This window comes from Bombina bombina, chromosome 3 (genome assembly GCF_027579735.1).
Source record: "Bombina bombina isolate aBomBom1 chromosome 3, aBomBom1.pri, whole genome shotgun sequence".
Lineage (NCBI taxonomy): Eukaryota > Metazoa > Chordata > Amphibia > Anura > Bombinatoridae > Bombina > Bombina bombina.
The window spans coordinates 178,457,112-178,485,026 of record NC_069501.1 but is presented as its reverse complement, the minus strand read 5'-3'; the positions used below and the strand labels follow the sequence as shown (position 1 = coordinate 178,485,026).

Genomic DNA, 27,915 nt, shown 5'->3' with positions numbered 1-27,915 from the left:
GAAGGCTCGCCAGAAACACGGGGCATCAAGCTCCGTTCAGAGCTTGATAATTTGGCCCCTAAGACTCTAAGAGACTAAGAGGAAAGTATTCTTCCAAAACTAATACAGGTAGCCCTCAGTTTACGTCGGGGTTAGGTTCCAGAAGGAATGGTTGTAAATTGAAACCGTTGTAAATTGAAACCCAGTTTATAATGTAAGTCAATGGGAAGTGAGGGAGATAGGTTCCAGGCCCCTCTCAAAATTGTCATAAGTAACACCTAATACATTATTTTTAAAGCTTTGAAATGAAGACTTTAAATGCTAAACAGCATTATAAACCTAATAAAATAATCACACAACACAGAATATATAATTATACTAAGTTAAATGAACAAAAACATTTGCTAAACAGCATTATAAACCTAATAAAATAATCACACAACACAGACTTCACTTGCATTTTTCTGCAAACAGTTCTTTCTATGCATTCCAATCTGGACTGATTTATAGACAGGAAGATCTTGTTCCTTTGAAATCTGCTCGATAGCTCAGGTCTGGTTAAACTGATTAATTTCAGCTTGCTTGGCTTTGCTGCAACACAAGCAGACAGCTCCATCTACTGGCTATTTTAATAAATGCACTGCTTCTCAATGCTTTTCAATAGCAGTCACATGACTGGGAAAAAGGTTGTTATTCTGAAACGGTGTAAATTGAACCGTTGTAAAACGAGGGCCACCTGTATTGTAATATAACACACCAACCTCATATTTACTTTGCTCTACTTGAGTAGCTTTTATATATGAAAAGCCAAAGTGTTCCAAAAGAAAACTCATTTAGAATCCTGTGCTTATCATAATAAAGAAATTATCTGTTAAGAAAACTCATAGTTATGTACTTAAATTATATTTGAAGTTTACGTTTTTTTCCAACAAAAAGTAATAAATGCTACCATTTTAGGGATAGATTACGAGTGGGGCACTAACTAACTAACACTAAAGCGTGTGAGCGAAATTATGTTTTTCTAGTTTTTGCGTGCAACAGAAATATTGCGTGTATTACTAATTGAAAGAAAAACGCGTTCACTCAAGCGCAATTGCAATTTATGTTCCTTCGGGTTAGCATGACTTGAGAGCTTGCGTAAAGGGTAAGGGAAGAATTTTTTTTTTCATTAAACAAAACAAATACATTTAGATTTACAGTTACACTGATAGTAACACTATCTGCTAAAAATTATTTTAAAAAAATAATAAAGACGTCTAAATATGTGTATGCACATATATATATACAGGGAGTGCAGAATTATTAGGCAAGTTGTATTTTTGAGGATTAATTTTATTATTGAACAACAACCATGTTCTCAATGAACCCAAAAAACTCATTAATATCAAAGCTGAATAGTTTTGGAAGTAGTTTTTAGTTTGTTTTTAGTTATAGCTATTTTAGGGGGATATCTGTGTGTGCAGGTGACTATTACTGTGCATAATTATTAGGCAACTTAACAAAAAACAAATATATACCCATTTCAATTATTTATTTTTACCAGTGAAATCAATATAACATCTCAACATTCACAAATATACATTTCTGACATTCAAAAACAAAACAAAAACAAATCAGTGACCAATATAGCCACCTTTCTTTGCAAGGACACCCAAAAGCCTGCCATCCATGGATTCTGTCAGTGTTTTGATCTGTTCACCATCAACATTGCGTGCAGCAGCAACCACAGCCTCCCAGACACTGTTCAGAGAGGTGTACTGTTTTCCCTCCTTGTAAATCTCACATTTGATGATGGACCACAGGTTCTCAATGGGGTTCAGATCAGGGGAACAAGGAGGCCATGTCATTAGATTTTCTTCTTTTATACCCTTTCTTGCCAGCCACGCTGTGGAGTACTTGGACGCGTGTGATGGAGCATTGTCCTGCATGAAAATCATGTTTTTCTTGAAGGATGCAGACTTCTTCCTGTACCACTGCTTGAAGAAGGTCTCTTCCAGAAACTGGCAGTAGGACTGGGAGTTGAGCTTTACTCCATCCTCAACACGAAAAGGCCCCACAAGCTCATCTTTGATGATACCAGCCCAAACCAGTACTCCACCTCCACCTTGCTGGCGTCTGAGTCGGACTGAAGCTCTCTGCCCTTTACCAATCCAGCCACGGGCCCATCAAGACTCACTCTCATTTCATCAGTCCATAAAACCTTAGAAAAATCAGTCTTGAGATATTTCTTGGCCCAGTCTTGACGTTTCAGCTTGTGTGTCTTGTTCAGTGGTGGTCGTCTTTCAGCCTTTCTTACCTTGGCCATGTCTCTGAGTATTGCACACCTTGTGCTTTTGGGCACTCCAGTGATGTTGCAGCTCTGAAATATGGCCAAACTGGTGGCAAGTGGCATCTTGGCAGCTGCACGCTTGACTTTTCTCAGTTCATGGGCAGTTATTTTGCTCCTTGGTTTTTCCACACGCTTCTTGCGACCCTGTTGACTATTTTGAATGAAACGCTTGATTGTTCAATGATCATGCTTCAGAAGCTTTGCAATTTTAAGAGTGCTGCATCCCTCTGCAAGATATCTCACTATTTTTGACTTTTCTGAGCCTGTCAAGTCCTTCTTTTGACCCATTTTGCCAAAGGAAATGAAGTTGCCTAATAATTATGCACACCTGATATAGAGTGTTGATGTCATTAGACCACACCCCTTCTCATTACAGAGATGCACATCACCTAATATGCTTAATTGGTAGTAGGCTTTCGAGCCTATACAGCTTGGAGTAAGACAACATGCATAAAGAGGATGATGTGGTCAAAATACTCATTTGCCTAATAATTCTGCACTCCCTGTATATTTATAAATATATATATATATATATATATATATATATATATATGTATGTATAGATGTGTGTACTTATGTATTTATGAGTATAACTGTATATTTACTGTACACATTTCACATTCCAATGTTCTTCACTTACAGAACAGTGTACTTTTTATCTACAGGTGGAAACAAAATGGACACATACAAATATGCAAATATGGACTGGCACTGCTTCCTGTGATATATACTTGAAGGTTCCTAACCATACTCCTTGAGTTTCAAAATGACCACTTCCAATATGGGTGCATTGGACCCATTATGACAGTTGAGGATATAGTTTAGGGAGTCTCAGGGTTTATATAACACATATCCAGATACCCCCCTTGGTTACACAATCAGTATAGGGATTTATATTGACAGGTTAACAGGATGGTGATTTTGACAGATATGCCTTGATGACACCTAAGGCCATGCCCTTGATATAGTTTTGTGTATACATAGCTATATAAGAGTAACTTTACCATTTTTTGTATATAGCTATGTTAGAGTAACTTTCCCCTTTTTTGTTTTTAAAAAAAAAAAAACACACACTAACTCTAGGCCAACTAATAGTCCTCTGCTTATTCATATTATATGTGATTTGCAATAGAATAGGTTTCCATAGTAATAGATGTTGCTCTATGCTGATTGGAGTTAAAACAAGGGTCATGATGTGACACTGCGGCTATGCCCCCACCCCCCATATGCGAGGAATATATGAGCTTAGTGAGGGGTGACCACAATAACAACCTGGTGCAAAATAGCAAGTAATACTTAGTATGATTTGTCCAGAATACTTTAAAGGCTAGCATAGTGACACATAGTATTCACAGCTGTCCGTCCAGCTGCACTATAGATGACATGCAATAGGTCTCCATAGCAATATGCAATGCTTCATGTTGATTGGAGTAAAGGTATGGGTCATGACATGACGTTGCTTTCACGCCCCCACTCCTAGTGTGCGAGGATCGGTGGAGTTTGCTAATGGCGACCACAAGAATGCAGTAAGTGTTGGGGAGGGACCTATCACATATTTAAACACGGTTTGTGTCACTTTTTGATTGTCTGAGGAAGGGGTAAATGCCCCAAAACGTCACAACAAATTAAAAATTGCTGTGTTGTTAATCCAGAGAGTGCATATATTGAATTGTTCTATTAAACTGCATGTGCACCCTGGTGTTTAAGAATTTATTTATATATTTTTTTTTTACTTTTTCCCCCTTGGTGATGCCAATTAGGGACGGATATAACTTAAGTCTTGCACATATCGAGCACTGTGAATCACGTATAAGGGACAGGGTTCTATATTCTCTCAAATGCATTCCAGTCTCTCTGTAGCAGTAAAAAAAAGCAGGCAAAATAAAAATAGAAGTAGGGAGCAGGTTAATGTTTTAATTGTGCTGTACTACATTTTACTCAGCAAAGGCATTTTATGATTTTACAACACAAAATTCAGTTTCAGATTAAACTGTTAATTCATTTTAATACCATGCTGTCAGTAGTTTTATCAGTACACATTTATGACAGGCATCATTTTCCTTTTTAATACAATTTCTTAAATTATGTAGAAAAAAAAATGCCAAAAATGTTCCATCTCTTTTAATCACTACAATCTGTCAAAAATGCCTCTTTGCTCTGAAGCATTCTGATATATACAATAGGTTGTGCAAGGAAAACTGCATAGCTAGAAAGAATAAAGAAAGATTTCACAGAAATGAATACAATTACATAGAAGCCTAACCATTATTTAGTCAGCTTTTACAAACCAGAGTATTTTCAATTAAAATAACATACTTAACGTACACAAAACTCCTACATTAGTCTTAAAGGGGCATAAACGTATAAAAAAGCAAATTTGCTTGTATGTTAGAGCCTTTTTTTTTAATCTGAGTTAGGCAATGCAACAGGTCAACATCAATGAAGCAGGAGACTTTTATATAACTGCAGAGATGTTTATATGCAGATTTTATACTTGTTCTATTACTTGCATAAAACTACAGTATGTGGTTAACCCCTAAACACATAGTTAAAGTTGAATCCAGAGGAGCAAAGCACTACTAGGAGATAGCTGAACACATCATCACAAGCATATAAGTGTAGCCACAAATCCACAGCTAGCTCCCACTAGTACATAATTGCTGTTCCTGAGCCTACATACTAGGAATGTTTTTCAACAAAGGATACCAAAACACAAAGTAAATTTGATAACATAAGTAAACTGTTAACCCCTTAATGAAAGACAATGGCTTTCAACTGTACATTAAGGGGTGTAATAGAATGGATCTCACCGACAGTGGTGAGATTGCTATTTCTTTATGCCTCAGGCAATAAGGCTTTCAGAAATAATGCAGTTTTACTGCTGTCAGTGAAATCCATGCTGTCACAACCTTAAAAATCCCTTGCAAGAAGTGATTTACACAGTGGCAGTTCTAGAAATTAAAATTTGGGGAACTAACAAAGGTGGCAGACAGACATAATATGGAGCTGCTTGGCATAGCATGCACTGTCCTTCGCAACTTAAGGGATGTGTTACACATGCGTTTGGAGCTGTAAAGCACCCCCAGCACCCTAATAGAACCACTACTGTCATTAAGGGGTTAAAATATAATGTTCTAGCTGTACCCTGAAAATGTAATTTTGACTTTCAAGGCCATTTTAGGAAAGAGCAAAAGGGACTCCTGCACTTGTCAAATTCAGCTACCATCCAAATGTTTTTTAATTACTCAGGTATCAGCTCTGGCTGTAGGAACACTCCTAGCCAAGCCAGGGCTGAAACGTGAATGCACCTAGATAAATATTTTAAGGTCAGTGGACTACACCAGAGTGTATTAGCCATGTTGCACCATTTATTATTTATTTAAATACATTTAAATGACATTAAATTAAATACCATCTAGTGCCTTTGCACATCTACGGAGTATGCACACGGTGCAGATAACAGGCCAGATAACGAGTGGAGGGCAAATGAACTCTACCGCTTGAGCCTTCATTTCGCTAGAAGAAAGCTTTTTGCACTTCACAGGTTGCGCTCATATTACGATTTGAAAGTAAACAGTTTAGCTCTTGTGCTAACCCGACTAGTGCAATATCACATGCACGTTCACATATTCACCCATATAAGTCAATGGGGAAAAAAAGTGGAAAAAACACCCCACACTCACACAAACCTGATCGCATATTCTTATTTGCGCTAACCCGACATGAAAATATGAATATTTCACATTCAATGTTCTGCACAAAGCAGAATATGTTCTATTTATTCATAAATACATATGTCTACATATATCTGATGGTATTTTGGTACTATATATATATATATATATATATATATATATATATATATATATATACTGTATATATATATATATATATATATATATATATATATATATATATATTACTATAAATATATATTTATATATAGATGATTATATATAGGTATAGATATATACAAATATATATAGGAATATATATTTAGAAATACATAGAACATATTCTGCTATGTGAAGAACATTGGAAGTAAATGCACAGAATATCACTTTATTAAATACTAGTTGATAAGCCTGCCCAGAGGGCAGTCTATGTGTTAAACATGTAACCCCCCAAGCTACAAAAATTCAAAAAGTAAAAATACAGAGAAAAATAAACAAAGCTATCCAAAATAATAAAATTAAACCTAAACTAATACGCCTATAAAAATACCCCCCCTCCAATAAAAACACCACCTAATCTAATACTTAACTACCAATAGACCTTAAAGGGCTTTTTTTGTAGGGCATTGCTCTAAAGAAATCAGCTCTTTTACAATAAAAATAAACAAATTCCCCCCTAACAGTAAAACCCCCCCACCCACCAAACCCCCCAAAATAAAAAAAAACTAACACTAATAAACCTAAACTACCCATTGCCCCTAAAAGGGCATTTGTATGGGCATTGCCCTTAAAAGGGCATTCAGTTCTTTTTCACTACCCTTAAAAGGGCATTCAGCTCTTTTGCAAATTGCCCAATAAACCCTAATCTAAAAAAAAAAAAAAGTAAAAAAAACCTAACACTAAAGCCCCAAATAGGTACGCAAGGTTTCAGAAGTCCGGCGGAGAAGGTCTTCTTCCAGGCGGGTCCGTCATCTTTATCCACAGCTAAGAGGTCAGGAGCGGTTTTCCCAAATGTGGCAATCCTCGGCGGTGGTCATCTGTGGTGGCAGCGGCGGTTCTTGCGGCGGCATTGGTCCTCGGCTGCATGGAGGCTCCTCTTCATCCGATATCCATTGTATACTGAATATTGAATGCAAGGTACCGCAATCAATTTGGGGTACCTTGCATTCCTATTGGCTGAATTTTTTTAAAACAGCCAATAGGATTAGAGCTACTGAAATCCTATTGGCTGTTCAAATCAGCCAATAAGATTTCAGTAGCTCTCATCCTATTGGCTGATTTTGAAAATTTCAGCCAATAGGAATGCAAGGTACCCCAATAAATATGGGGTACCTTGAATTCAATCTTCAGTGTGCGGCAGACAATCGCATGAAGCGGAACCTCCATGCCTTCACCGAGGATCGCCACATCTGGAAAGACCGATTTGCGCCGCCTTCGCTCTGCGCACATCTGGAAAGACCACTCTAGACCTCCGCTCTGTGCCACCTTTGCTGTGAATGAAGATAATGGACCCACCTGGAAGAAGACCTTCTCCGCCGGACTTCTGAAACCGTGAGTACCTATTTGGGGCTTTAGTGTTAGTTTTTTTTCTTTTTTTTGGGGGGGGGTTGTTTTTTTAGATAAGGGTTTATTGGGCAATTTGCAAAAGAGCTTAATGCCCTTTTCAGGGCAGTGAAAAAGAGCTTAATGCCCTTTTAAGGACAATGCCCATAAAAATGCCCCTTTAAGGGCAATGGGTAGTTTAGATTCATTAGTGTTGGTTTAATTTTTTTTATTTTGGATAGTGTTGTTTATTATTTTTTGTAATGTTAGACTTTTTTTTATTTTGTGTAATGTTAGATTAATGTAATGTATTTTTTTTTTTTTTAATTTTAATTGGAATGTATTTTTTTATGTAATTGAGGGGTTAATTTAGGGGATGTTAAGTTAAGGGGCTTAGTCATAAAATTAGTTTTTTGCGTTGTGGGGGTTGGCGGTTTAGGGGTTAGTAGGTAAATTAGGTTTAATGCGTTGTGGGGGGTTGGTGGATTAGGGCTTAATTGATGTATTAGGTAGTTTGCGATGTTGTGGTTGGAGGATTTAGGGGTAAATAATTTAATTGGGTATTGTTTTTTTTTTCTTAATGCTTTGTGTGGGCGGATAGTTTATTTTTTTCTTAATAGTTTGTACGGGTGGTTCGTTTTTAAAAAAAAAAATACTTATTGCGGGCAGTTATTGATTTTTTTTCACCTGCTGCATCCAGGTGAATTCTTTTGACTGCGTGCACAGCCAACATTCTGTTGGCTGCCTTGCGCTGCCAACATTGTTTTAAGGATGCATGCACAACTGCCGACGGCGATGGATGCATTACAAAAGCGATTATAGTATAGATGAATACTGCATAAATATGCTTTTACATGTTATCATCTACCTGACTGCAAAGGGCTCCAATGCTCATATAGATATAGATATATATATATATATATATATATATATATATATATATATATATATATAGAGAGAGAGAGAGAGAGAGAGAGAGAGAGAGAGTATATGTATATATGTATATGTTATGGGTAAAACTGACATTGCCCCAGTGGCTGTGGGTAAAGCCTAATGTAAGATCATACATCTGGCTTTACTCGGGTAATCCTAGGTTTACCCAAACGCTTCTGGATAAAGCCCATCTACACAATTTTTTTGCCACTGCCTGGGGGGTTCAAGGGGATGCCCCAACGAGCCTCTGGCCTCCACCCCAAGTGAACCTTGGGGAACGAGGTTTAAATCTAGCTTAAATCGCAACTATTATCAAGCGTTCGCGTTTACTTTTAACTTGTAATACCAGCGGTAAGACCGATGAGTTCAAACCCCCGTGATAAACCCCTTATCGCTCTGACACAAATGTTTGCGCTCCACTTGTAATCTAGCACAAAATGTTTAATTTTTTTTTAAAGTATTTGCATACTATAGGCTTCATTGTCCCTTTAAAAAATAATATGTGCATTAAATGTCCCTTTAACTATGAATCTGAAATGGAAAAGCAAAAATATATTTTGTAAATGTCTTAAACTGTTTTTTTTTGTCATTAACTATGTTTGATTTGAAATCCTTAATTATTTAGTTGTCTGCCATCAAGTTGTTTTGATAACATCCTTAAGGACATGAAATAGTCACAAGTGGATTATTTGCACTTGAACCATCTTTCAAGATGGCTCTTGATTTAAGTGTATTTTCGTCAAATGTTATCAAAACTTACACTTCCCCATACAATTGCTCACTATGAAAGCTTAGTACCAGCTGTCACCATTGAAATACAAACCCTTATTAGTCTGTAGAAGTTTGCCAGTGGAACTAACTAGAGACTTTTAAATAACTATAAACACTCCAGCAAGTGTAGAGTCTGAGAAAGTTAACTGACAGAAGTGCAAAGTGCACAGTAACTTGCCCTCCACAAAGTATTACTGTGTATGAAAGAAAAATCTTACTATACTTTATTTACTATAAACCCCTAAGGAGGGGCTTAAAAAGAAGTAAAAACATTCAAATGGAAAAGGTTAGAGAAATGTCAGTAAGTTTTCTCAAGGGTTTTTAATATGCATACCTGCAGATGTTTTTATAGGATATTCACCAAAAGAAGTGTCAGAAACGAATGTGCTCAATCCAAGCCGTTTATAGTAAGCTTAAAGGGATATGTTAGTGGAATAAAAAAAAGGGGCTTTATTCATTATTTCATTGTATGAATGTCCCTTGGTAACTATGTGTTCAAGCTGCTGAACTGGTATATTCAGTGACTGCCTGCTATATCTATATGCCACTCCTTATTGGCACTATAGTGTGTCCTGCCATGGTGCTGGAAAACATTACAGCTTTTTTATTGTACCATTACCATGAACCCTGAAACTATTAGTACTTTCCTAACCATTTTTTATCTGACACAAGTGTGGCAAGTTTTATCACAAGTGGTGAAGAACAATACAAAATATCTGTCACTAACTGTCAAGCGTAATTGGTAAATATGTCTACACTAAATTTGTTGTAAGATATCTCAGTAATGATTAGCAATTTACAATGGTAAAATGGGTGAAGAGTCAAGCTCAGTAGGCTATATAGATTCTCAAATTTTACTCTACAATATGAGTGCAAACTTGTTAAAATATGGGAACAAATTTTATTTCTGTTTAGCAAAACACATACGATCATGAATGCAATTGCTAACACACACTTGCACAAAAAAGTACACATGAACACCCATGCACACACAGCCACACTCACTCACTCACTCCCTTACTCACACAGCTCACTCACACACAAACACGCACACATACACACAAATGCACTTGCAAATGTACACACACAGACACATACACACACTCTAACACACTCACTCACACACAGACTGTATCACAACCTATCAATTTAAGATAGTACTATATTATTACAGTGAGGTGCTGTAAAAATACAATAATTGACACATAGGTACTATACAATGTGGAGAAGTGAAACGCCAGATATTAATTCTTTGAAGGCTGAATTGAAAAAAAATATTAGTACTAATTTTATGGAATAAATATTAAAACAATTATTTTGTGGAACCTGACAGGTGCTAATAAAGTTCTATAATGCAGGCATTCATGCACTCTTCCTTCAATGTTTTTGCTGTCACAGTAATTTTTTTTTCAAGTGTGGTCGCTTGACAGCTAAGATATAATTGACTGGCTTAATAAATACTGAACTATATATAAATCTGTAGTATGAAACTTCTAATACATTGGTCCTAATATATCACATAACAAATGTGTTAAAAAAGACATTAACTAACAAAAAATTTCTTTATTCAAAATAGAAACAAAATTTAACTTTTAAATGCACAGAAACACACACATGTTAAACAAAAATAAGTTTTAAATGCGCACACACACATTAGACTCATTATCGAATCAGTGGCCTAAAATTCTTTTGGCAATTTAAGTTATTACTAATTCCTTTTCTTGAACCTCCTTTAATTAACTCCTTAAGGACAAGGCCATTTTTCAATTTCTTTCCCTTAAGGACCAGGGCTATTTTTACATTTCTGCGGTGTTTGTGTTTAGCTGTAATTTTCCTCTTACTCATTTACTGTACCCACACATATTATATACCATTTTTCTCGCCATTAAATGGACTTTCTAAAGATCACATTATTTTAATCATATCTTATAATTTACTATAAAAAAATTATAAAATATGAGGAAAAAATGGAAAAAAACTCACTTTTTCTAACTTTGACCCCCAAAATCTGTTACACATCTACAACCACCAAAAAACACCCATGCTAAATAGTTTCTAAATTTTGTCCTGAGTTTATAAATACCCAATGTTTACATGTTCTTTGCTTTTTTTGCAAGTGATAGGGCCATAAATATAAGTAGCACTTTGCTATTCCCAAACCACTTTTTTTTCAAAATTAGCGCTAGTTACATTGGGACACTGATATCTTTTAGGAATCCCTGAATATCCCTTGACATGTGTATATATTTTTTTTAGAAGACCTCTAAAAGTATTGATCTAGGCCAATTTTGGTATATTTCATGCCACCATTTCACCGCCAAATGCGATCAAATAAAAAATATTGTTAACTTTTTCACAAATTATTTCACAAACTTTAGGTTTCTCACTGAAATTATTTACAAACAATTTGTGCAATTATGGCACAAATGGTTTTAAATGTTTCTCTGGGATCCCCTTTGTTCAGAGATAGCAGACATATATGGCTTTGGCGTTGCTTTTTGGTAATTAGAAGGCCGCTAAATGCCACTGTGCACCACACGTGTATTATGCCCAGCAGTGAAGAGGTTAATTAGGGAGCATGTAGGAAGCGTCTAGGGCTAATTTTAGCTTTAGGGTAGTGTAGTAGACAACCCAAAGTATTGATCTAGGCCCATTTTGATATATTTCATGGCACCATTTCACCGCCAAATGCGATCAAATAGAAAAAATGTTCACTTTTTTACTAACTTTGGGTTTCTCACTGAAATTATTTACAAACAGCTTGTGCAATTATAGCACACATGGTTGTAAATGCTTCTCTGGGATCCCCTTTGTTCAGAAATAGCCGACATATATGGCTTTGGCATTACTTTTTGGTAATTAGAAGGCCGCTAAATGCCTCTGCGCACCACACTTGTATTATGCCCAGCAGTGACGGGGTTAATTAGGTAGCTTGTAGGGAGCTTGCAGGGTTAATTTTAGCTTTAATGTAGAGATCAGCCTCCCACCTGACACATCACACCCTCTGATCCCTCCCAAACAGCTCTCTTCCCTCCCCCACCCCACAATTGTCCCCGCCATCTTAAGTACTGGCAGAAAGTTTGCCAGTAGTAAAATAAAAGTTTTTTTTTTTATTATTTATTTATTTTTAATTTTTAAAAAAAATCATATTCTGCTGTGTAGGATCCCCCCTTAGCCCCCAAACTCCTTGATCCCCACCAAAGAGCTCTCTAACCCTCCCCCCACTAACTATTCCCCACTATTTTGGGTACTGGCAGATAGCTACCAGTACCCACTTTGCAATAAAATGTAATTTTTTTTATAAAAAACCCTCACTTTTTTTGTAGTGTAGCTGCTCCCCTCCATACCCTCCCCCCTCCCCTTTCCAGATCGCTTTTTGATAATAACCCCCCTCCTCCTCTGCCACCCACCACCCTCTCTCCCACTGCCCAGCACTTTCAAATGTTTAATGGTTCTGTACTAGATCAAAATTGTCATAAGTAACACCTAATACATTATTTTTAAAACTTTGAAATGAAGACTTTAAATGCTAAACAGCATTATAAACCTAATATAGATCATCATCAAACTAAGTTTAATGAACAAAAACATTTGCTAACAGCACCTAATTAAATAATCACACAACAGACTGCATCATCATCAAAAACATAATTTATGCTTACCTGATAAATTCCTTTCTTCTGTAGTGTGATCAGTCCACGGGTCATCATTACTTCTGGGATATTAACTGCTCCCCTACAGGAAGTGCAAGAGGATTCACCCAGCAGAGCTGCATATAGCTCCTCCCCTCTACGTCACTCCCAGTCATTCGACCAAGGACCAACGAGAAAGGAAAAGCCAAGGGTGAAGTGGTGACTGGAGTATAAATTAAAAAATATTTACCTGCCTTAAAAACAGGGCGGGCCGTGGACTGATCACACTACAGAAGAAAGGAATTTATCAGGTAAGCATAAATTATGTTTTCTTCTGTTAAGTGTGATCAGTCCACGGGTCATCATTACTTCTGGGATACCAATACCAAAGCAAAAGTACACGGATGACGGGAGGGATAGGCAGACTCTTTATACAGAAGGAACCACTGCCTGAAGAACCTTTCTCCCAAAAATAGCCTCCGATGAAGCAAAGGTGTCAAATTTGTAAAATTTGGAAAAAGTATGAAGCGAAGACCAAGTTGCAGCCTTGCAAATCTGTTCAACAGAGGCCTCATTCTTGAAGGCCCAAGTGGAAGCCACAGCTCTAGTAGAATGAGCTGTAATTCTTTCAGGGGGCTGCTGTCCAGCAGTCTCATAAGCTAAACGAATTATGCTACGAAGCCAAAAAGAAAGAGAGGTAGCGGAAGCTTTTTGACCTCTCCTCTGCCCAGAGTAAATGACAAACAGAGAAGACGTTTGTCGGAATTCCTTAGTTGCCTGCAAGTAAAATTTTAGAGCCCGGACTACATCCAGGTTGTGCAGTAGACGTTCCTTCTTTGAAGAAGGATTTGGGCATAAAGAAGGAACAACAATCTCTTGATTGATATTCCTGTTAGTAACTACCTTAGGTAAGAACCCAGGTTTAGTACGCAAGACTACCTTATCCGAATGAAAAATCAAATAAGGAGAATCACAATGTAAGGCTGATAATTCAGAGACTCTTCGAGCCGAGGAAATAGCCATTAAAAATAGAACTTTCCAAGATAACAACTTTATATCAATGGAATGAAGGGGTTCAAACGGAACGCCCTGTAAAACATTAAGAACAAGGTTTAAACTCCATGGTGGAGCAACAGTTTTAAACACAGGCTTAATCCTGGCCAAAGCCTGACAAAAAGCCTGGACGTCAGGAACTTCTGACAGACGTTTGTGTAACAGAATGGACAGAGCTGAGATCTGTCCCTTTAATGAACTAGCAGATAAACCCTTTTCTAAACCTTCTTGTAGAAAAGACAATATCCTAGGAATCCTAACCTTACTCCAAGAGTAACCTTTGGATTCACACCAATGTAGGTATTTACGCCATATCTTATGGTAAATCTTTCTGGTAACAGGTTTCCTAGTCTGTATTAAGGTACTAATAACTGACTCAGAAAACCCACGTCTTGATAAAATTAAGCGTTCAATTTCCAAGCAGTCAGCTTCAGAGAAGTTAGATTTTGATGTTTGAAGGGACCCTGTATCAGAAGGTCCTGTTTCAGAGGTAGAGACCAAGGCGGACAGGATGACATGTCCACCAGGTCTGCATACCAAGTCCTGCGTGGCCACGCAGGTGCTATTAGAATCACTGATGCTCTCTCTTGTTTGATTCTGGCTATCAATCGAGGAAGCAACGGGAAGGGTGGAAACACGTAAGCCATCCTGAAGTCCCAAGGTGCTGTCAGAGCATCTATCAGGACTGCTCCTGGATCCCTGGATCTGGACCCGTAACGAGGAAGCTTGGCGTTCTGTCGAGACGCCATGAGATCTATCTCTGGTTTGCCCCAACGTCGAAGTATTTGGGCAAAGACCTCCGGATGAAGTTCCCACTCCCCCGGATGAAAAGTCTGACGACTTAAGAAATCCGCCTCCCAGTTCTCCACTCCCGGGATGTGGATTGCTGACAGGTGGCAAGAGTGAGACTCTGCCCAGCGAATTATCTTTGATACTTCCATCATAGCTAGGGAGCTTCTTGTCCCTCCCTGATGGTTGATGTAAGCTACAGTCGTGATGTTGTCCGACTGAAACCTGATGAACCCCCGAGTTGTCAACTGGGGCCAAGCCAGGAGGGCATTGAGAACTGCTCTCAATTCCAGAATGTTTATTGGCAGGAGACTCTCCTCCTGACTCCATAGTCCCTGAGCCTTCAGGGAATTCCAGACGGCACCCCAACCTAGAAGGCTGGCGTCTGTTGTTACAATTGTCCAGTCTGGTCTGCTGAATGGCATCCCCCTGGACAGGTGTGGCCGAGAAAGCCACCATAGAAGAGAATTTCTGGTCTCTTGATCCAGATTCAGAGAAGGGGATAAGTCTGAGTAATCCCCATTCCACTGACCTAGCATGCACAGTTGCAGTGGTCTGAGGTGTAAGCGTGCAAAGGGTACTATGTCCATTGCCGCTACCATTAAGCCGATTACCTCCATACATTGAGCCACTGACGGGTGTTGAATGGAATGAAGAGTGCGGCAAGCACTTTGAAGTCTTGATAGCCTGTCCTCTGTCAGGTAAATCTTCATTTCTACAGAATCTATAAGAGTCCCCAGGAAGGGAACTCTTGTGAGTGGAACGAGTGAACTTTTCTTTTCGTTCACCTTCCATCCATGTGACCTTAGAAATGCCAGCACTAACTCTGTATGAGATTTGGCAGTTTGAAAGCTTGAAGCTTGTATCAGAATGTCGTCTAGGTATGGAGCTACCGAGATTCCCCGCGGTCTTAGTACCGCCAGAAGAGCACCCAGAACCTTTGTGAAGATTCTTGGCGCTGTAGCCAATCCGAATGGAAGAGCCACAAACTGGTAATGCCTGTCTAGGAAGGCAAACCTTAGGTACCGGTAATGATCTTTGTGAATCGGTATGTGCAGGTAAGCATCTTTTAAATCTACAGTGGTCATGTACTGACCCTCTCGGATCATAGGTAAAATTGTCCGAATAGTCTCCATCTTGAACGATGGAACTCTTAGGAATTTGTTTAGGATCTTTAAGTCCAGGATTGGTCTGAAAGTTCCCTCTTTTTTGGGAACCACAAACAGATTTGAGTAAAACCCCTGTCCCTGTTCCGATCGTGGAACTGGATGGATTACTCCCATTAACAAGAGCTCTTGTACGCAGCGTAGAAAAGCCTCTTTCTTTGTCTGGATTGTTGACAATCTTGACAGATGAAATCTCTCTCTTGGAGGAGAGTATTTGAAGTCCAGAAGGTATCCCTGAGATATTATCTCTAGCGCCCAGGGATCCTGAACATCTCTTGCCCAAGCCTGGGCGAAGAGAGAAAGTCTGCCCCCCACTAGATCCGATCCCGGATCGGGGGCCCTCAATTCATGCTGTTTTGGGGGCAGCAGCAGGTTTCCTAGTCTGCTTGCCCTTGTTCCAGGACTGGTTAGGTTTCCAGCCTTGTCTGTAGCGAGCAACAGCTCCTTCCTGTTTTGGTGCAGAGGAAGTTGATGCTGCTCCTGCTTTGAAATTACGAAAGGAACGAAAACTAGACTGTCTAGTCTTGGCTTTGGCTTTGTCCTGAGGCAGGGCATGGCCTTTACCTCCTGTAATGTCAGCGATAATCTCTTTCAACCCGGGCCCGAATAAGGTCTGCCCTTTGAAAGGTATATTAAGCAATTTAGACTTAGAAGTAACATCAGCTGACCAGGATTTTAGCCACAGCGCCCTGCGTGCCTGAATGGCGAATCCTGAATTCTTCGCCGTAAGTTTAGTAAGATGTACTACGGCCTCCGAAATGAATGAATTAGCTAGTTTAAGGACTCTAAGCCTGTCCGTAATGTCGTCCAGAGTAGCTGAACCAATGTTCTCTTCCAGAGACTCAATCCAGAATGCCGCTGCAGCCGTGATCGGCGCAATGCATGCAAGGGGTAGCAATATAAAACCTTGTTGAACAAACATTTTCTTAAGGTAACCCTCTAACTTTTTATCCATTGGATCTGAAAAAGCACAGCTATCCTCCACCGGGATAGTGGTACGCTTAGCTAAAGTAGAAACTGCTCCCTCCACCTTAGGGACCGTTTGCCATAAGTCCCTTGTGGTGGCGTCTATTGGAAACATTTTTCTAAATATCGGAGGGGGTGAGAACGGCACACCGGGTCTATCCCACTCCTTAGTAACAATTTCAGTAAGTCTCTTAGGTATAGGAAAAACCTCAGTACTCGTCGGTACCGCAAAATATTTATCCAACCTACACATTTTCTCTGGTATTGCAACTGTGTTACAATCATTCAGAGCCGCTAACACCCCCCCTAGTAATACACGGAGGTTTTCCAGTTTAAATTTAAAATTTGAAATATCTGAATCCAGTCTGTTTGGATCAGAACCGTCACCCACAGAATGAAGTTCTCCGTCCTCATGTTCTGCCACCTGTGACGCAGTGTCTGACATGGCCCTAATATTATCAGCGCACTCTGTTCTCACCCCAGAGTGATCACGCTTACCTTTTAGTTCTGGTAATTTAGCCAAAACTTCAGTCATAACAGTAGCCATATCCTGTAATGTGATTTGTAATGGCCGCCCAGCTGTACTCGGCGCTACAATATCACGCACCTCCCTCTGAGCGGGAGATGTAGGTACTGACACGTGAGGCGAGTTAGTCGGCATAACTCTCCCCTCGTTGTTTGGTGAAATTTGTTCAATTTGTACAGATTGATTTTTATTTAAAGTAGCATCAATACAGTTAGTACATAAATTTCTATTGGGCTCCACTTTGGCATTGCAACAAATGACACAGGTATCATCTTCTGAATCAGACATGTTTAACATACTAGCAAATAAACTTGCAACTTGGAAATACAATTCAAATAGAATAATATTAAAACGTACTGTGCCTTTAAGAAGCACAGAAGATCTATGACAGTTGAAAATTAATAAATTGAAACAGTTATAGCCTCAATCCTTGTAAACAACACAACTTTAGCAAAGGTTTAATCCCATTAGCAAAGATAACAATTTCTGAAAGCAGGAAACAAATTACAGAATAAAAGTTTTTATTTCAGTCAAACTATAATTCTCACAGCTCTGCTGAGAGAAATTACCTCCCTCAAAATAAGTTTTGAAGACCCCTGAGCTCTGTAGAGATGAACCAGATCATGCAGGGAATACAATGAGTTGCTGACTGAAATATTTGATGCATAGTAAAAGCGCCCCTCCCCCACACACACAGCAGTGAGGGAGAACAGAAACTGACAGAAAAAACAGATTTAAGCAACTGCCAAGTGGAAAAATGGTGCCCAAACATTTATTCACTCAGTACCTCAGCAAATGAAAACGATTTTACATTCCAGCAAAAACGTTAAACATAATCTCTAGTTATTAAACAGCTTTATGTCTTTCTTACAGTGTAATTCTAGTGAAGTACCATTCTCCCAGAATACTGAAGTGTAAAGTATACATACATGACATTATATCGGTATGGCAGGATTTTCTCATCAATTCCATTGTCAGAAAATAAAAACTGCTACATACCTCTATGCAGATTCATCTGCCCGCTGTCCCCTGATCTGAAGTTTACCTCACTCCTCAGATGGCCGAGAACAGCAATATGATCTTAACTACTCCGGCTAAAATCATAGCAAAACTCTGGTAGATTCTTCCTCAAACTCTGCCAGAGAGGTAATAACACACTCCGGTGCTATTTTAAAATAACAAACTTTTGATTGAAGATATAAAACTAAGTATAATCACCATAGTCCTCTCACACGACCTATCTAGTTGCTGGGTGCAAGAGAATGACTGGGAGTGACGTAGAGGGGAGGAGCTATATGCAGCTCTGCTGGGTGAATCCTCTTGCACTTCCTGTAGGGGAGCAGTTAATATCCCAGAAGTAATGATGACCCGTGGACTGATCACACTTAACAGAAGAAATAAGTTTAATGAACAAAAACGTTTTTTTACTTGCATTTTTCTGCAATCAGTTCTCTGCATTGTTAGCATATTAGATAATATTGGGTCTGCACCTATTCTATGCATTTCAATCTGCAGTGATCAATAAGCAGTTAGGCACCCTCACCTCAAGCAGCTGGACAAGAAGATAATAGGGAAGTGGCTGCTACAACTTGTTGCTCAATAGCTAATGTCTGCTCTGTGTACACAGATCAATTTCAGTCTGTTAAGTTGCACAACTTTGCTGCAAAACAAGCGGACAGCTCCACCTCCTGGCTATTTTAATAAGTGCACTGCTTTCTAAAGCTTTTCAATAGCAGTCACATGACTGAAAAAAAAGTTGTTATTCTGAAACGGCGGAAATTGAACCGGCGTAAACCGAGAGTCACCTGTACATAACTCTGTACTATATGTAGAATTTTGTAACATTATTTTGTATGTTAACTGTCCCTTTAACTCCCTCCATTTTCCTTAGTAAAGTAATATGAACAAGTAAAATGGACTAATATCTAATATTTGAGGGTCACGGTAAACTGGTTTGTTTTGTCTAATAAAGTGTTTTATAAACTAACAATATGTGCAAATGTTAAATAAACTTTATCTGTTCTTGATATTTTAGTAAAGGCTTAAACCTACCCTTCAGTGTGACAGTTTGTGTACCTTTTAGCAACCAATAAACAATAATATAACAGCATGTGCTGTGTACACATTCCCTGTATGGTTCATGATTTAAATAACATTTAGCTATTATGGCTGTGCTATATTCTTAACTGCTTAGCCATTTCTACCCTAGTACTGAGCTGTTTTTGAGTTTTCGATGCTGTTCACATATAAGCCCTATTGTAAGCCACATATTATTCATTTATTTATATCCCCTGAACTCTATAGTCAGAAGAAGGGGTTGTCCTTAAATAAGAGTCTATGGTTATATAACTCTCTGTAGCAGTGGGTTAATAAGCTGTTTTCATATTCAATTTAGAAAATACTATTTGCAATGTTCCTTTTTGTTATAAGGATATACATTTTTATTCAGTTGAAAGGTTTATTAAATGGTTTATCTACACAAATTCCCTCAGAATGTAATGGTGACTGTGGTTGAAAAAAAGTATTGATAAGCTTTTCAAATAGAATATAGTGTACTATGGAAATATGTGATTTAATTACAATTTCCTCTACCACTGACAATACTTCTATTTACAATAAAAGAACAAGGCTACATATTCATTGCAGCATTTTTATCATAATAAATATCTAGTTTATAAAATGTTGCTCTCCAGATACTTAAGAATGTCATAGGGTGAGTAAAACCTTGATACAAACTCTCCAAAGTATGAAATATATAGCAGCTATAAATAATACTTATATGTGCATATATTATATTACTGTGCTATAACTTATTTCAGTGACTGTACATGTCAAGCTAGAAGTTTGCAGTTAAATCTGTAAAAATAATAATAAATAAGCTTAAAGGGCCATTATACCCAATAGTTTAAACACTTAAAAGTGATGCAGCATAGCTGTAAAAAGCTGACTAGAAAATATCACCTGAACATCTCTATGTAAAAAAGGAAGATATTTTACCTCAAAAGTAATCACACCCCATCGTAAAGGACTTTAAGCAGCAAATAGTATGCCTGTCCCGGGACCGGCAGGGGAGTGAGCCTCATGCACACTCATCTTATTTCCTATTCAGTTTAAGGAACTTTACTATGAAATCTCATGAGAGTTAAGTGAAATCTCATGAGATCACAGTAAAAGAGTTCATGACCTCAGCACTGCTGATGTCAATTGGCTGCTGTTCATTTCTTCCTTTTTTTTAAACCTGCAGCTGGGCAGTAACTGTAATATAAATCTTTATACAGAACTTACTCTGGTGAGCTGAGGAAATTGTGAGGTAAAATCTTTTCCTTTTTACATAAAGATTCACATGTGATATTTTCCTGTCAGCTTTTTACAGTTATGCTGCATCACTTTCAAGTGATTTAGCATATGAGTATTATGTCCCTTTAAAGGGCTATTTAACTTTATGTTTAATTACCTATTTTGTAAACTTTTTCAACTTTTTCTCTAAAATACCCCTAGAAGTGTACATGTACAACTCTATCCAGAGAGACCTGCAACATTCCACACAGTGATTGGTTAGCTCCCATTATAAGCTCATTTATATTTGACCATTTGACCCTAATTTGCCACAGCAAAGGAGACAATGAAAATGGATTAGTCCTGATTTTCAAAAAAAAATGACATTGTTAAATAATTTTAAAGTGTTTTTTTTTTTTTTTTAAGCAAACCAAAGCTTAGTTGCTGGTGATATATGCAATGAGTTTAATGTCAATTTTGAGTTAGTTAAAACTGATAACATTGGATATTCTTATTTGAATGTCTCTACCCAGAATTCCCTTCTACTATTGAAGAAAGACTTACAGATTTACTCTGATGGATAAAAACATTAGCTAATATTTGAACCTGTTATTTCTAATGGACCGGTCTAATGCACTGGTCAGGAGCAGGTTCTGAGCAGAAGCTGCTGCTGATCCAATCATCAGGATAGTTACACAGCTGAATCATGTGACTAGAGCTGGCCCTTTAAATTAAGAGAAAATGTGTTTTATACTGAAAAAGTAATAAATAATTAGATATATTTTTAATATATATTGTACAACAGTTCAAGATTTGGTTTCCAAGCTCATCATTTAATTAAAGAATAGATCACCAGACCTTTGTAGTACACATAATTTGGTTTGACATTGTATTTTTTCCCCCTTTTGATCATCTTAAAAAGGGCATTTGAAAATGAGTCAGCCTTTTAGATAACGAAAACATTCTTATTATGAATCAACCAACTTTTCCTTTTAGGCTTCTGAAGGCTTGTTCCTCTCCGTCATCATGCCTGTGGAAGTTGTTTTAATCAGCCAATGAAAATGAATACAAGAGTATCCATTTGCACAAACATGCAATTCCTGTCGAAATCAATTGCAAATGTACTTAAAGGGACAGTAAAGTCAAAACTAAACTTTCATGATTCAGATAGGGCATGCAATTTTAAACAACTTTCCAATTTACTTTTATCATCAAATGTGCTTTGTTCCCTTGGTGATATTTTTGAAAAGCTAAACCTAGCTAGGCCCAAACTGATTTCTAAACCGTTGAAAACCGCCTCTTAGCTCAGAGCATTTTGAAAGTTTTTCACAGTTAGACAGTGTTAGTTCATGTGTGTCATATAGATAACATTGTGCTCACTCCCGTGAAGTTATTTAGGAGTCTTCACTGATTGACTACACTGCATGTCTGTCAAAAGCACTTAGATAAGGAGGCTGTCTGCAGAGGCTTAGATACAAGGTAATCACAGAGGTAAAAAGTATATTAATATAACTGTGTTGGTTATGCAAAAACGGGGAATGGGTAATAAAGGGATTGTCTATCTTTTTAAAATAAGAACAATTTTGTTGTAGACTGTCCCTTTAACCCCTTTCATAGAAAAATATTTTTAACATTTTGTAATTTCTGTTTTTGCCCCCCATATACATCAAAGAAAATGAGTACATCATCCTTTTTAACAATTAGAATTGCATACTTTAATCAGCATCTACATCCAGGTTATATATTCTTGGGCATTCATGTGCTTTCTAAATAGAACTGCTTTCATAATAGTTCCTTTAAAAGAATCTGCTCAGGTAAATATATTGTATGTAGCTAAAATTAACATGTTAAATGTAGTTTTCATGGTTATCCAAAAAACATATTTGCTTAATCTCAAAATATTACACATACTGAAACTATTTTCTTTTATAAAATTAGGACACCAATCACAGAACTCATTCATCTTTGTGCAATGTGCAAACCAAATTGCACAGCGAGAAAATTAAAAATGCCTCAAATATAATGCAAAACAAGTTCTAGCTTGTGTTAAAATATGTCTCAAGGTTTTTTTGTTTGATTAGAAAGGCCCAAAATGCCAGCATCATTTCTTTGATCAAACACAGAAACCTGCAGAGCTTCTAGAAAAGACCAATTGAATATAAAAAAAACATTTTTTTATTGCTATTTGTATTATTTGAGAATGTTAAAAATGAACAAAGCAATCCTTAAAGGGGCAGTAAACACCTGGAGGTTTTTTTATAAAAATGTTTATGTGTAGAAAAAACAACCTAGAGATATACTTTTCATGTAATTTAGTTCTGAAAATTGGAAATACACACTGCAGAGTTCTCATAGCTAAACCTACAACATATGTTTCCCTAACTGGCATTTGCAGATAACAACAGCAAAACAATACACTTTATACTAAAATAATAACAGTACATAGTGACAAGTCATCAGACGATCATCATTGTCAATATTTTGTAGCAATGGTTGTAGCAAACAGCAGTTCTAAGGGGCACCTTAATTCATTACTGTAGTCCTCCACAACACAAAATTGTAAACTGCTCTGACTTTGCACGTTAGTGCTCTATGCATTGCAAGAAGAGAGGCAATTTATGAAGAAGGGTGGTTTAAAAATAAAGTGTTATTCGATCATGAAGACTCCAGCCTCCAAATCTTTTAAAAGATTTTCATTTTTTCATTTGTTGGGTCCAAACAGCAAAAACAATGCTTCAAGTCTGCAAAAGGCCCTTAGTCATGTATATGGCTCTGTTTGTAACTGTGTGCCCCTGCCTGAGGTGTGCTGTTTTTCATTTATTTATATCTCTGGCTAAAAAATAAAGGAAGGTATAGATAGCTGCATCCTTAATATTTATTAAACTGTTTTGTTAATGTTTTACACCCCCCTATTTTATGGTCTGGAATTACTCCTGGTTATAATAAGACATATCACTAAAAAGAAACATATTTCTAGATAAGTACAGTAACATCAACTATGCATAAAAGGGCCAATATTTGGGAATAAATCCTTGTAAACAAATTATCATGACACTAAAAAATGTGAGAGTTACTTTTACATTGTGCAACTTAACCAAAAATAATGAAAAATAAACATTATGTTTAGCTTAAAATGTAGTTGGGACATCTTAAGAATTAATTCCCCCATATTTTTTTTATATTTTTAGCAAAAGATTGTTTAATAAATATGTACTGCTTATGAGAAACACAATGGGCCTGTTAATAAAAACATCTAATAATGTGTGTGTATCTTAAAAATACAACATAGAGGTTATTATGTTCATAGTTTATACAACAATACACTTGTTTAGACACACAACACCACAGTCTTCAAATGAAAGAAATGTCTATAGAAGTAATGGATATTATGCCTTTTATCAAACTGCTAGATGAAGGACCTTCTATATTCGTGTTCCTACAGACTATTACTTTTATTATTGGATAGTGGGGAAAATGACTGTTTATTACCTTGACAAGCAAAGCCTCTTTCTTCATAGCCAGCATCACAGAGACATTTTCCAATAGGCACAAGCCACTCCCCTTCAGTACTGCAGTACATTTTGGGTGGGTCTTCCTCTTTAGAATGATTGACACAAGAGCCCTGCACCTCCACAAGTGAATGAGAGTCCATAGGGACAGTATCTGGAAACATGGCCAAGTTCTTCACAGTGAAAGGGCACTTTTTGTAATATACCCGCACGGATACTAAGGCAACACAGGCACCAACATCGTGAAAAGCCAAATAAAGCCCTTTCTTGCTAACAGGTCCGACTTCTCGAACTTCAGTATTAAGCTTGAGAATTCGATCTCCAAGATCCATCTGTGTAAAGCTTTCATCAGCTGCAATTGTGTCAATTTTTGTAAACTGATGTTCTCTAAACTTGACCCCTTGATCCTCATCTGACTCCATGTAATAAAGGTTAAAAGTTTCTTTGCAGGTGCCCAAAACAAGAGGGATGCTATTGCAGTCCCGTAATGTGAATTTTAATTCTACATAGATCTTTTGAGCGGCATTGCGTGGAATCCAGTTAGTTCGAAGCCAGTTATTTTGATTATGGTCCATAACATTGCAGACTTGGTAGGTTCTGATTGGAGTGTAATGCTCATCAACTCCACTTATCTCTTCCCACTAAAAGAAAAAGATAATAATTAAAACAATTTTATGGGATAAAGCTATTAGCATAATGCATTTTTGCTCAGTGAGAATATATATGAATGTTTCAGCACATATTCAAAATAACACAATGCTCTAAACTCAGCATTTGTGTATGTATATGAGTTAGTTATAAATCAAATATGTTATTTGAAACAAAAACAAAATTTTATTAGAAATAGAGCAATGAACACGTTTGTTGATTCGGACACACATCAACATAAGTCTATAGGAAACAATATTTTAATATTAATTTCACTAATGAAAATGATGTTAAATCCTGTTAGTTACTCCAGTAACTAATTTATAATATCCCCTGATGGCCTCAGCAGGGGAGATAAGATAAGAAGAACAGGTTTTTAAATCTAGGGAAACCTAGGTTACAACATGGCATCCATTATTTTATAAAGGCTGAAATATTACCCTTTAAATCAAATGTTATAAACAATATTTCAATGTTACATTTGGTATAGTGAAATGTAGCATTCATTTATGGCCGTGAATCTGCAGGGGGCGGCATTGCACCAGCAGTTCACAAGAGCTGCTGGTGCAATGATAAATGCTGAGAGCGTATGCTGTCGGCATTCAGAGTTGTGCAGCGGACATGATCCGCAATATCGGATCATGTCCGCTCCTACTTACATAAAGTCTTGGCTCCAGTAATACAATTCTTCCAATCACAGCATGGCAAATTATCACACTGTATCCATTTTCTTACTCAACACATTGACAGGCAGTAGTGATATCGGACAGTAAAGCCTAAATTACATTCTCATGATTCTGATAAAACATGAAGTATTAAACAACTTTCTATTTACTTCTATTATCTAATTTTCTTTGTCCCTTATTGTCCCTTTGTTGAAAAGCATACCTAGGTATGTTCAGGAACAGCAATGCACTACTGGGAGCTAGCTGCTGATTAGGGGCTGCAGATATATGCCTCTTGTCATTGGCTCACCTGATGTGATCAGTTAGCTGTTCCTTCAACAAAGGATACCTAGAGAATGAGGTATTTTGGATAATAGAAGTAAAGTGGAAAGTTGTTGTATACTCTATCTGAACTATGAAAGAAAAAAATGGTATTCCTGTCCCTTTAAATCTGACTTTTATATATGGTAAAAATCACATACAAGCATACCTTACTGTTAGCACATTCATATTGTTTTCTATTTAACTTCAACATCGAGGTTGTTCAAGCTTAAACCATACACAATTGGGGTTAACTGTGATTATGTAAAATTTTACCGCTCCAGATTAACACACATATTACAAGTGAAAAGTAAAAAAAACTTGGATATCGCAACCACGCTTACTCCTTCCCAGAGGCTTCAATAGTGCCCACTACAAATACTGCGCGAGATTAACTGTGCTAAACCGGAAGGTACGTTAGGAATACATCACATTCATTTGTTCTTTACATAGAAGAAAGCAATATTTTTATTTTTAAATTTATATTTCCATGTATATCTTATTATTTTTTGTAAAATCTATAACTATATTTCTATATGAATATATACAGATAGATATTGCATACACAAACACACACACACACATATATATATATATTCCAAGTGAAGAACATAGGGATTCCAAGCAATTCTATTAAAACACACTAAAACATTAAATTTATTAAAAATGATATTGCATGTTTCAAGGTATTTGACTGTGAAGGGCTCACAAGTGTGTGTGTATATATATATATATATATATATATATATGTCTATATATGTGTACATATGTGCATATATGTATATGTATGTATGTGTGCACTTACATTTTTACACCTATAAACACATAAATACATATGTATACACATATACAGGCATGCATACGTACACAAATACATATATTTAGACATATATACTTTATATATATACATTGGTGCCCTTTCTAGTCAAACACTTTGCCATATATCATATCCCTTTTAACATAGGGAGTTCAAGTATTTCTATTAAAAACACATTAAAATGATTAAAAATTATATTGCATATTTTAAGGTTTTTGACTAGGAAGGGCTCAAAAATATATATACATACAAATATATATATATATATATATATATATATATATATATATATATATATATAGCCAGGCATACCTTGTTTTATTGCGCTTCACTTTATTGTGCTTCGCAGATATTGCTCTTTTTACAAATTGAAGGTTCATGGCAACACTGTGTCGAACAAGTCTATCTGCGCCAACATTTATACACAAACACATAAATACATATATATATATACAGGGAGTGCAGAATTATTAGGCAAATGAGTATTTTGACCACATCATCCTCTTTATGCATGTTGTCTTACTCCAAGCTGTATAGGCTCGAAAGCCTACTACCAATTAAGCATATTAGGTGATGTGCATCTCTGTAATGAGAAGGGGTGTGGTCTAATGACATCAACACCCTATATCAGGTGTGCATAATTATCAGGCAACTTCCTTTCCTTTGGCAAAATGGGTCAAAAGAAGGACTTGACAGGCTCAGAAAAGTCAAAAATAGTGAGATATCTTGCAGAGGGATGCAGCACTCTTAAAATTGCAAAGCTTCTGAAGCGTGATCATCGAACAATCAAGCGTTTCATTCAAAATAGTCAACAGGGTCACAAGAAGCGTGTGGAAAAACCAAGGCGCAAAATAACTGCCCATGAACTGAGAAAAGTCAAGCATGCAGCTGCCAAGATGCCACTTGCCACCAGTTTGGCCATATTTCAGAGCTGCAACATCACTGGAGTGCCCAAAAGCACAAGGTGTGCAATACTCAGAGACATGGTCAAGGTAAGAAAGGCTGAAAGACGACCACCACTGAACAAGACACACAAGCTGAAACATCAAGACTGGGCCAAGAAATATCTCAAGACTGATTTTTCTAAGGTTTTATGGACTGATGAAATGAGAGTGAGTCTTGATCGGCCAGATGGATGGGCCCGTGGCTGGATTGGTAAAGAGCAGAGAGCTCCAGTCCGACTCAGATGCCAGCAAGGTGGAGGTGGAGTACTGGTTTGGGCTGGTATCATCAAAGATGAGCTTGTGGGGCCTTTTCGGGTTGAGGATGGAGTCAAGCTCAACTCCCAGTCCTACTGCCAGTTTCTGGAAGACACCTTC

General features: G+C 37.2%; 1 protein-coding gene across 1 annotated transcript in view; it reads right to left on the bottom strand.

Moving 5' to 3' along the window:
- Positions 1-27,915, bottom strand: part of EPHA3 (EPH receptor A3) — a 519,256-nt gene that overhangs the window by 357,083 nt on the left and 134,258 nt on the right. Inside the window, exon 3 of the mRNA XM_053706037.1 lies at positions 24,126-24,786. Coding sequence (XP_053562012.1) covers positions 24,126-24,786 — 661 coding nt within the window. The remainder of the gene's footprint in view (positions 1-24,125; positions 24,787-27,915) is intronic.